Source organism: Anolis sagrei, chromosome 1 (assembly GCF_037176765.1).
Source record: "Anolis sagrei isolate rAnoSag1 chromosome 1, rAnoSag1.mat, whole genome shotgun sequence".
NCBI classification, from domain to species: domain Eukaryota; kingdom Metazoa; phylum Chordata; class Lepidosauria; order Squamata; family Dactyloidae; genus Anolis; species Anolis sagrei.
In genome coordinates, this window is record NC_090021.1 from 242,613,595 (window position 1) to 242,625,604 (window position 12,010).

The 12,010-nt window shown below is 39.3% G+C and overlaps 1 protein-coding gene across 1 annotated transcript in view; it reads left to right on the plus strand.

Moving 5' to 3' along the window:
- The window catches only part of MUC2 (mucin 2, oligomeric mucus/gel-forming), a 78,592-nt gene that overhangs the window by 17,400 nt on the left and 49,182 nt on the right, over window positions 1-12,010 (plus strand). The window contains exons 15-22 of the mRNA XM_067466526.1: window positions 2,867-2,993; window positions 3,870-4,125; window positions 5,646-5,698; window positions 6,304-6,395; window positions 7,182-7,333; window positions 7,963-8,101; window positions 8,834-8,944; window positions 9,820-10,002. Coding sequence (XP_067322627.1) covers window positions 2,867-2,993; window positions 3,870-4,125; window positions 5,646-5,698; window positions 6,304-6,395; window positions 7,182-7,333; window positions 7,963-8,101; window positions 8,834-8,944; window positions 9,820-10,002 — 1,113 coding nt within the window. The remainder of the gene's footprint in view (window positions 1-2,866; window positions 2,994-3,869; window positions 4,126-5,645; window positions 5,699-6,303; window positions 6,396-7,181; window positions 7,334-7,962; window positions 8,102-8,833; window positions 8,945-9,819; window positions 10,003-12,010) is intronic.

A 12,010-nucleotide genomic window follows, 5' to 3' on the forward strand; every position in this document is an offset into this window, starting at 1 on the left:
GCTTATGCTCCTTCTTGGTCACCAATAGACTCAGAAGGAGCATTTTTAATGGTTCAACATATCCCCAAACATCTTCCTCCTGGAATTATTTTCCCACTACATCAGATAAACTTTTATAGTCAAAATATTTAATGTACCTCCCCAACAAATATTTAAAATTTACACCTAGCCTAGCTTTGAAAAGCTTTTATGTAAGTTTAATACAAACCATGAAACATAACCTGCTATCATCATCATCATCATCATCATCATCATCATCATATTTGGTCCATGTTACATGGGATTTGTTGTGAAACAAATGGCAAGAACTATACGTGCTAATAGTCAAACTTTATTTTATTCAAATCATAAATGAAATCATTAACAAGATGACCTGTGCAGTGGTTCTCAACCTGTGGGTCCTCAGATGTTTTGGCCTTCAACTCCCAGAAATCCTAACAGCTGGTAAACTGGCTGGGATTTCTGGGAGCTGTAGGGCAAAACACCTGGGAGCCCACAGGTTGAGAACCACTGCTATAGGTGGTAATATTCCTAATCTATATATATAAATTTGTTAGGGGCATCCAACGAGGAAACAAAACTCAAAAACCCCCCAACGAAACTTAACCAAAATTGCCATGCCCATAACACAACCCACAAGGTACAAACATATCTACTCAAAATGAAAAACAACACAACAACACACTCACAAAACGGCAAAACAACAAAACTCAAAAATCCCCCAACGAAACTTAACCAAACTTCTCATGCGCATAACACAACCCACAAGGTACAAACATATCTACTCAAAATGAAAAACAACACAACAACACACTCACAAAACGGCAAAACAACAAAACTCAAAAATCCCCCAACGAAACTTAACCAAAATTCCCATGCCCATAACACAACCCACAAGGTACAAACATATCTACTCAAAATGAAAAACAACACAACAACACACTCACAAAACGGCAAAACAACAAAACTCAAAAATCCCCCAACGAAACTTAACCAAAATTCCCATGCCCATAACACAACCCACAAGGTACAAACATATCTACTCAAAATGAAAAACAACTCACTCCAAGCCCCGTCGCGCCGCTTCCCGCACACACACACACCCTGCCGCACACACACACACAACCCCACACTCCATCACTCCCCCCGCCGCCGCACGCACACACGCAACCCCACGCTCCATCACTCCCCCCGCCGCCGCACGCACACACGCAACCCCACTCCCCCCGCCGCCGCACACACACATGCAACCCCACGCTCCATCACTCCCCCCGCCGCCGCACACACACATGCAACCCCACGCTCCATCACTCCCCCCGCCGCTGCACACACACACACGCAACCCCACGCTCCATCACTCCCCCACCCCAATCTTACCTCCTTTTACTTCACGCCACCTCCAAACCCCACCCCGCCCCTTCCCGCCCTGTCAAAATCTAGGAAAGACAGGAAGAAGGAAGAAAGAGAAAGGGAGGTAAAGAAAAAGGGGGAAGGAAGGGAAGTTAGAGAAAGAAGGAAGAAGAAAAGGAAAGAAAAGGAAAGATGGAAGGAAAGAAAAGAGAGACAGCAGAAAAGAAAGAAAAAGGGGGAAGGAAGGAAAGAGATAGAGAAAGAAGAGGAGAAGGAAAGATGGGAGGGAAGGAAGGAAGGAAGGAGGGAAAGAAGGAGAGAAAGAGGGAAGATTGGCCTCAACACGTGGCGGGTAAAGGTTGTTATTTCTATTATTATTATTATTATGCTATTGTTCCTATGAGACCCTGGGGGAATGGGAGAGGTGTCAGGTCCCAGAGGCAATGTATTGCATTATTGTTATTGTTATGATGGTGGTAAAATAAAAGGAAATAAAAAGTGAAAGAAGGAAGCAAACAGGGAGGGAAGAAAGGCAAAGGAAGAAAGGGGGAGGGAATGAAGGAAAGAGAGAAGGATGAAACCAAGTAGTGAAAGAAAGAAAGAGGTAGAGAAGGAAGAAAGGAGAGAAAGGGGGAGGAAAAGGGGGAAGGAATAGGTAGGGACCTCTCTTTCATAATAGTCCAGATATCTACCTCAACTTTGATAAGTTTTACTATAGGCCACAGCAACGCGTGGCAGGGCACAGCTAGTGGTATATATACAGCTCTAATTTGTGGAGAAAGGCAGAATATAAATAAAAACTTTCCTCCAAGGATCCAACAATTGTTTTTAAGGTGTTGGTGGGATTTAACAACATTGAACAGCAGGTTGTTGTTAATGTTGCCTACTTGGAGGTACATACACAGAGAGGGTATATTACTTTTCCCATCACTAAAACGTCTTTAAATGTGAATATTCTTACCAGCACAATGTGTACTTAAAATACCCTCCATGTGACTCCCAAATAAGTGTGAATAACAATGAAGGCAGGTGGCTTTTGTTATTCCTGGAAGGGCTCAGCAATATTAGCTATGCTGATATTTCACAATGATTGATTTAGCACATTTCTGGTTGGTAATTCCTGAAGTATTGTGTAGTGATAAGTACTGAACTCTATATACCTGGATTTGATTCCATACTTGGCCATGGAAACCTACTGGATGACCTTTGGTAAGCTACACATTCTCAGCCCCAGAAAATCCTGTGATTAGTTCATCCTAGGGTTGTCATAAGTCAGAAATGACTTGAAGGTATACAATAGCAACAATTTCTGAATAGGTTGAACTTTCTAGAAGCATCATTTAATATTTACAGATCATTTCAGAAGGGAGGCTTAGCTGCCAGCTAAGCCCATTTTCTGGGACTCATCCTTCATCACAATTGGGGAACAAAGCACTGAGTGTGTCAATGTTGTCATCTTGGCTGCCAGTTCATCATCCAAGTATAAATGACAATTCCCTGATTATTTATATTTCAGCGCTGCAAGTATGATACGTGCAACTGTAACTCCCAGGAAGAATGTTTGTGTGCTGTGCTATCATCTTATGCAAGAGCTTGTGCTGCCAAAGGAGTCATGTTGTTGGGTTGGAGAGATGGTATTTGCAGTAAGTGTCTACATTTCCATTCCTACCTTGAATGAAAGGGACATCTTTTGCATAACAGTGTGTTATCTTGAAGTGTTTGTGACTTTAACAATCACAGTGGTATCTTTATTTACCCATATGCCCTTTGGGACATGTAGAGCAGTGCATGTTTGATTTGGCCCGAGATGAGGTGGAGACAGGCACCATGGATTCAGCAAAACTAGATAGTGAAGTTTGGAAGGACTGGGTTTCCACAATATACCTTAAGTATATCTTACCTGAAATGGTTGAGACCAGAAGTGTTTTGGATCTTGGATCTTTTTGAATATTTGAATATCTCTATTTGCATGCACATGCATAATTAAATATCTTAGAGATGAGACCTAAAACTAAACAAAAAAATCATTTATGTTTCATACACACTTTATACATATGGTCTGAATATAGTTTTAAACACTGTATTTTTTTTAAAAAAAGAGTATGGGACATGCTGTAGGTTCTCTACACTAAACCATTAGAAAGCAAAGTTATCACTCTTTTAGCAACTCGTGTGGACAATTTTGGAATATTTCAGATTTTAAAATTTTGTATAAGGTGCACTCAACCTTTATAGTCTAAGGGGAAAATGCTAAGGAATGTTAAAATCTGAAAATAATTTATTCCTTCTTGTCCCCATATTTTAATGTATCTATTGTGTAATTTGGTCAATGATATGTATTCCCTTTCCAGTGTTTAATGGTTGTTCCATGCAACATCCTCCCAAACATGTTCATGCTTTTTCATAGAAAAAAATAAGAAAAACATTTGATGGCATGTACTAATTTATCTTTAAATATAGTAGAGCTTCTCTCCTTTTTGCTCTTTTTTTAAATGTATTATCATCTTCTCTTCCTTCAGACAATGAAGTATCCTCCTGCCCGGCCACTCAGGTTTTCCATTACAATATGAACACATGCCAGCGAACCTGCCGCTCAATCTCAGAGGGTGATAAGCAGTGTCTGGAAGGTTTCACTCCAGTAGATGGCTGTGGTTGCCCTGATGACACTTACCTGAATGAGAAAGACATTTGTGTGCCAATATCCAAGTGCTCCTGCTATTACAAAGGCTCATATGTGCAGGCTGGTGATATTGTCATGAAACAGGATGCACGCTGGTATGTTGAAGTCATGATATGTTACCTTTTTGATAATATGAAGATATGGATATTATATGGTAAAAAATTGCTTTTTAGTGTTTGTCTACACCACAAACGGATAATTTCTGAAGCTTGGGGGGGGGGATTCTATTGCTATATCCCCCATTCTATGCCACATCACACACAGTCTGAAACCTTTTTGATGTTCTTGTCCCCAGTGCTCCCATTGGGAACAATTTTATCATATTTCTGGGTCACTGTGCTATTTTATCCTGTTTTTTAAGGGCTCAAATGCTGGAAGTAAAGAGGGGTGAACAATATAACAAACATGGAGGTATTTTTGGCCAATTTTTGGAAAGTGTTGGGAGGGGACTGGGATGCCAGGTACCTTAAAAACTGCTGTGGGTGCACCACATGGCATGTGGCTAACATGCCCTCACCCCTGTACTACACAATTTGCAGTTTTAAAAGGAAGAAAATTATAGTAATTCTGCTGGGAAAGTTGGAGAAGGAACATATATGCATCTGTGTGATTTCTTGAGGAACATCATCATTAGCTTAACATGGTCCTCTGCAGAGGCGGCCCTAGGTAATTTTCAACTGTAAGCAAACAGTATTTTGGCGCGCCCCCCTCCACCAACCAATCATTGATATATATTTTCTGTTCGTCGTGGGAGTTGTGTGTGTCATATTTGGTTCAATTCCATCATTAGTGGAGTCCAGAATGCTCTTTGATTGTAGGTGAACTATACATCCCAGTAACTACAACTCGCATATGTCAAGGTCTATTTTCCCCCATGAGTGCCTCAAGAGTGCCCCTGGGCAAAATCAACTATACTGCAAATGCTTACTTTGCGTAATGGGTTGAGCCGCCCCTGGTCCTCTGTTACCTACTTTGTATGTGTAATGGGTAATTGGAAAGTTCCTGAAAATGTGCTTTATATAATTTTAACTCTTGTTAAAATCAATTTTCCCCATTCAAGTCATTTCCACCTTATGCAACTGTAAGGAAAACCTATCACAATATTTGTTCAACGCCTTTGCCTTCCTCTGAGGGTGACAGACAGTGACTTGCCCAAGGTCACTCAGTGTGTTTCCATGGCTGAGTAGGGAATTGAAACCCTGGACTCCAGAGTCATGGTTCTGCACTCAAACAACTAAACTATGTGGGTTCTATGTTTAACTATACTATATTGTAATTTGTGAGTTACTTTAACTCCCAATTTTGGAGTCTTTCTAGAAAAATATTGGGTAGTAAGTGATTCAGTTTTCTACCCCAAGTCCCAGTTTGAGAGGAAGCAACAGCAGCAGTCACAACATCTTATTAGCAGTCCTGATTTTGTACTGTGTTTTGTGCAATTTTCAAAATTGCTTGTAGCATTTACATCAGGAGTATAATATCCAACGTGTATATTAAATTATTGCTGAATAGAGATGACAGTCTTGCTTTTTTAGACTTCAGTAATGTATGTTTAATTATATATGCAAAATCCAGCCTCTAATTTTTGCTTTATTTTTTATTGTGTATTTTTATCTAGTGTTTGCAAAAATGGAAAGTTTAACTGTGTATCAGTGGGAACAGGAGAACATGGTAAGTGAGAAGTTTCTATTTTGCCACTTGTCTAATCTTGCCTTTGATTGTCTTTGATAAGTGGGCACAGTGGAACTGAATTTCCTTTCCAAGCTGATTAGGTTGAACACTTCTAAAACTATATTACGTCCCCAACCTTCAGTTAGCTCTACTTTTGGGGAACGTTGAATCTTGTGCAATGATCTTTCTGAGCAAAATGTTTCTCATGCACTAGGGCAGTCCTATACTTGCATATTAGAATTAAGCCCTATTATATCCTACTATTTAAAGAAATGCATCCACTGCTTAGAATCTTGTCTATGGGTGGCCAAGTTTCTCTGTCTGAAGAGAAGAATTCTCCACATGTAGCAGGTCAGCCTGCATTTGGTGTTAATGACCTTTCAGGACAGTACAGTATACAATTCTCTTTTTAGGGGTCTATTCTTTGTCAATGGCATACATATGTAAAAGGGTTAACATTTGTACAGTGAATGTTGCAAAGTTTTGTAAATGCCAGTTGTTCTATTATCTTAATCACCAGTTTTCTTACTCCGGTGTTTTCATTTCTCTATAGATTATAAAGATGGACCAGAACACTTTATTTATTTGTTTGTTTGTTTCTACAGATTGCCCAAACAATAAGATATATTTAAACTGCAGCTCTGGGTCATCCAAACCATCACTGCAGGCTACCTGCCAAACGCTGGGCACTGATCATGTAAGTCTGTCTTCCTTTCATTTGACCATTAAGTTAAAATATTTCCTCCTTTTATTGCTGACTAACAATAACACTCCTTTTTCCACTTATAGAGATTCCTTAACATTTCCATAACTTTAAATTTAGATTTTTTCCTTTAAAGAAAATAATCAGGCACAATGAAGTAGTGGAAAATAGAATTGGGTCAGTGAATGGGGATGCTGCATTGAGTAGAAAGTTGGACTCTATGATCCATGAGACTCCATACAACTTTATGATTCTAAATACTCTTGCTATGATGACCCACGATTTGAAGTCATGGGTTGAAAATGATTTTGAAAACTTCCCTTTTCTCTCTTTTAGCAAACACCAGCAGACAATCTTCCCAGGCCTTGCCAGTTATGCAGGGCACAGGGAACACATGGAAATGCATGGACAGAGCATGACATGACTCCCTTGCCGAATGTAGGATTTTTTTTTTTGCCATAGTGCCTTTACTAAAGGTATTCAATGAATGTTGGAAGTTGAAGTCCCTTCTTCCTTCATCTCTTGCTAAAAGACAGAAAGAAAAATTTGGCCACTTCATATTTTCAAAAGAAAACCACTACCTGCCACATATATTTTGCTTATAAACAAGTTACACCTCTTTCTTCCCTTAGCCAATAGTAGTGACAATTAACAATGAGCTTTGAATGTTGAAAGGAAATCTGATTTAGCTGTCTGCATAACCAGATGTGAAACAAGTGGATTCTGATGGATCTGCTTACGAAACAGGGATGTGATATTTTATTCTTGCTTCTTATATAGTTCCAGACAGAATGTATCCCAGGATGTATCTGCCCTGAGGGTTTGCTTGATGATGGCAAAGGCCTATGTGTTGAAGAAGAGAACTGCCCATGCATTCATAACAAGGATTTTTATTCCACTGGAGATAAAATAAGAGTTGATTGTAACACATGGTAAGACCTCCTTTTTCTATTAATTACACTAATAATAATAATAATAATAATAATAATAATAATAATAATACAAAGTGTTGGGCTATATGTTTGTAATGGTGGCTGGTGGCTTCCATTTCAGGGTGCAATGGATTTCCTCTGTTATTTTCCTACAGATTTTAACAAAGTTATCCAAAGTGCTGAATCTTATGCCCATATAGGCATAATGCCTTGAATACTCCCTTTAAAATATGGAATAGAATCCAGAGTGAATTCCCTAAATAGCTAATATAGACAACACTAAGAGTTTCAGAACCTGTGTTTCAGAACTATTGTTAAACCCTTGTGCTGGATGCTGACCTGATGGTTGGGTTGCTGACCTGAAGGTTGCTGGCTTGAATCTGTGAGATGGGGTGAGCTCCAGTCTGTCAGCTCTAGCTTGCAGGGGCATGAGAGAAACCCCTCAGCAGGATGATGACACATCTGGGCATTCTCTGAGCAATGCCTCTGTAGATGGCCAATTCTCTCATATCAGAAACGACTTGAAGTATGTTATCAAGTCACTTCTGACACTTTTTTTTTAAAAAAAGAACTATTGTATAGAGGAGGAGATCAGTCATTATTATTATTTTCTTTTTCACAATTTCTAGTACTTGCCAAAAAGGAAGCTGGAGATGTACCACCAATGTATGTTATGGCACATGCATCATTTATGGAAGTGGCCATTACATTACCTTTGATGGAAGAAACTATGACTTTGATGGCAACTGTGAATATGTGGCTGCACAGGTAATGTTCAGCTAGAAACCATAATTTGGTGATGTACTGCTGAGGGAATGGCTTTCACCAGTGGGAGGGGGGTAATATCCCTTTTATCCCACAGCCTCTCACACATCCCCAGGAGGATGAGGAATCCCAGTTTTGGCTTGTGCAATGGGATGTAGAAGGAGGAGCAAGGAACAAAGTTCTATTGCGCTACTGGGTGTATACTAATGGGATGTAGTGTAATGTAATGTGATAGCTTAAAAAAACTCCTTGCACATGGAGAGGTTAGGATAAAATGGTTCCTTCTGAGTGATCAGGGACTTTCCAATATGTGGGAAAGATGGGGGTCCTTTTGTTTGTTTTATACTGGTAACATTTAAATTAGAAGTATATGCAGTATCTCAGCATATAATTGTATTGTTCAGTACAGGGTATCCATGTGTTATTTCTGCATATAGGAAGTGAGTCTCTGTCAGCTTTAGTTATTACACAGTGAACTGGGATATAAGATTGGATGACAATATCATAAAACCACCTAAACAGCATTTGATTTTTTTATTTATTATGCTTTATTAAAACAGTCCATTCAGTTTTCTGTTTCATAAATGCTTTGAGACTGAATATTCTCAGAATAACCAATATCCATTAGACAGGTAAATACAAAGATTCAATATAGTTTTAATTGTTTCCCCCCTTAAATTACAATAGAAAATTAGAATAATTTTGATTTATTCAATATCTTTTTCATTTATCTAGGATTATTGTGGCAACAAACATTCAGAGGGAACATTTAGTGTCATCACAGAGAATGTCCCATGTGGAACTACAGGAGTGACTTGCTCCAAGGCCATTAAGTTGTTTTTAGGGGTATGTATGAACAGGGATGTGAAAATCGGTCAGTTTCATTATTGTGGAATTTCTTAGAATCTCATCTTTATTCTCATCTAGTCCAATATCCATATCAAGACGCAAGCCACTTTTTGGGCATCCTGCAGGGGAATGTGCATGTACAGTATTTTAGAAATGTACTGTGCAGTATGACTCCCATATCTGCAGGAGATATATTCTCAGACTTTGAATAGATATGTGAAATTATGGATTATAATGAACCCTATTGAAATGAATTTCTGGCCCAATAATACCATGCTATTGTGCTAGAGAACCAAGAGAATACCTAGGGAGAACATATTTTGTCAATGTTGATAAATGAAATCACAGATACTGGTCCCACCGATACAGATATCACATTATACTGATACGGATGGAAAAATGCATTTCTTACATTGAGTAAAGAGAGTATGTGTGCATTTAAACTTATGTGTATTTTTCCTTTTGAGTATTTATGAAGAACCAAAATATATAACAAATACCTAGAACTGGATGTTCACAGTTTTTTTTCTCTTCAACAGGAAAAGTCAAGATATATACAGGACATAGTTTGGAGAAATGAATACAATACAAATATTGATTAATTCACTTTTTTTCTACTTTTGTGGGTACATTGGCTTAGAAGGGAACTGGCCTGTGAAGGGATTAATCTGTATGTGTGGAAGATTAAAATGACTTGCATAGAGCTTTGGCAAATTGAGGGAAATTCTCAAAAGGAAGTATGCTTTACTTTTGAGAATGTATATAATGCCATTTGGTTTAAAACTGGGTATTTATGTGAGTTGAAAAGGAGTTTCCAATAAAGATGCCAAAATATGTTTGAATTACAAAGCCTTTGTTACATTTCTTTTTAGAACACTGAGCTAAAGCTGGAAGAAAAAGAAATAGCCAACATTAAACTGAATGCAAGTGGCAACATAACTCCTTGGTCTTATCAGAGAGTTGGCCTGTACATCGTAATTGAGATCGGCAATGGTATTATGCTTGTCTGGGACCAGAAAACTACCATTTTCATCAAGCTGGCACCACATTATAAAGTGAGTGACTTGGAGCTGTATTCTATAATGTTATGTAACGTTTGCTATTGTGCAGTGAATTAAGTATTATCTTATGGGATTTGTGGTCCAATAAAACTAAGAGAATGATATATTCCACTCTATTGTGGTACACACTGAGTCATTGAATATCTCCTGTCTGAAATGCTTGGGACCAAAAGTATTCATCTTTTGCATTTCCCCCCTGGATTTTGGAATACTTGCACATACATAAGGGGATACCTTGGATGGGATACTAGTGTAAACATGAAATGCATTTATGCTTATACAAAGCCTTATACACATAGAATGAAGGTAATTTTATACAGAATATTTTAATCATTTTGTGCATGAGACAAAGTTTGTATACACTGAACCATCAGAACAATTTGGACTGTTTTGGATTTTGGGATACAGAATTTTAGACTTTGGAATTTTGGATAATGGATGCTCAACCTGTACTATCATCTTTCTTATGAGCTGAGCAGATGCAGGGTGGGATGTGGGTGAGATGTTCTCCACCAAAAGAACCCTTTTTGAAAATAAACTATTAAAATTGGGATCAATATTAGCCCCTATTTAGTCATTCATTTGACTTGGTATATCTACTGTTACTCTTTTAATGATTACTGCTTGCAATTAATCCAAGATTGATTGTTCCAAGCTTCTTACTGAATGGAAAGATAATCGCAGGCTAAACTGAGTATGCCTTATTTGCAATTAAGTCATCACACAGTTCTTCCCCACTTCTCACTTTGAGTACCACTTGTCAGCCTTTTTTCTACCAATGGGAATGGAGTCCACAAGATACACTAACTTGTGCCGAAACATTTTACTGTTGGAGTGAAGGATACAAGAACTTACTTAATTCATTTTTCGCCATAGCTGAGAAGCTACCAAAACCATTTTAGAAGTAAAGACAGACTGTGTTGCACAGATAGATCTTTCCTCCATACAGCAATGAAAAGCTACTCCTTTTTTTAAAACTATAGTCCTCCAAATGGCCTGAGCAAATGTGGTCGTGGAGAATATTGGCTGGGGGATTCTGGGTGTTGTAGTGAAAAAAGTTGCGGGATTTGTGAGAGGACCTCTTCGGCCACATTGGAGCTGTGGTTCAGGAGGCTTTGGTAGTGTTCTTTCCAACGTAGTGCAATTGAGTTTTGGTCCTTCAGGAGTTTGGTTCCATCTGATGAGCGTAGAGGTTGTATCCCATGGTTTCTTGGTCCATAGATGACCTTTGTGGCTTTGAAGAATCCCTGAGCATCATGGGTATCTGCCAGGTGTTGGATTTCTTCAGCCTTCTTTGTCCACCAGATGTTCTTGAGTTCTCTTGTCCTTCTTTGGACCTCAGCTTTTGCACTGCAGAAGCATATGAGAAGCTCGGCCTGTCACTGAACATTGAGAAAACCAAGGTGCTGTTCCAGCAGTCGCCAGCCAATCCCTCTCCAATGCCAGTAATACAGCTTAATGGTGTCACATTAGAAAATGTGGACCATTTCCGCTACCTTGGCAGCCACCTCTCCACCAAAGTCAACATCGACGCCGAAATACAACACCGCCTCAGCTCTGCAAGTGCAGCATTTTCCAGAATGAAGCAGAGAGTGTTTGAGGACCGGGACATCCGTAGGGATACCAAGGTGCTTGTTTATAAAGCTATTGTCCTCCCAACCCTGCTATATGCCTGTGAGACGTGGACTGTCTACAGACGTCACATGCAGCTCCTGGAACGTTTCCATCAGCGCTGCCTCCGGAAAATCCTGCAAATCTCCTGGGAAGACAAGCGGACAAACGTCAGTGTGCTGGAAGAAGCAAAGACCACCAGCATTGAAGCAATGGTCCTCCAACATCAACTCCGCTGGGCCGGCCACGTTGTCCGGATGCCTGACCACCGTCTCCCAAAGCAGTTGCTCTACTCCGAACTTAAGAATGGAAAACGGAACATTGGTGGACAGGAAAAGAGATTTAAAGATGGGCTCAAAGCCAACCTTAAAAACTCTGGCATAGACACTGA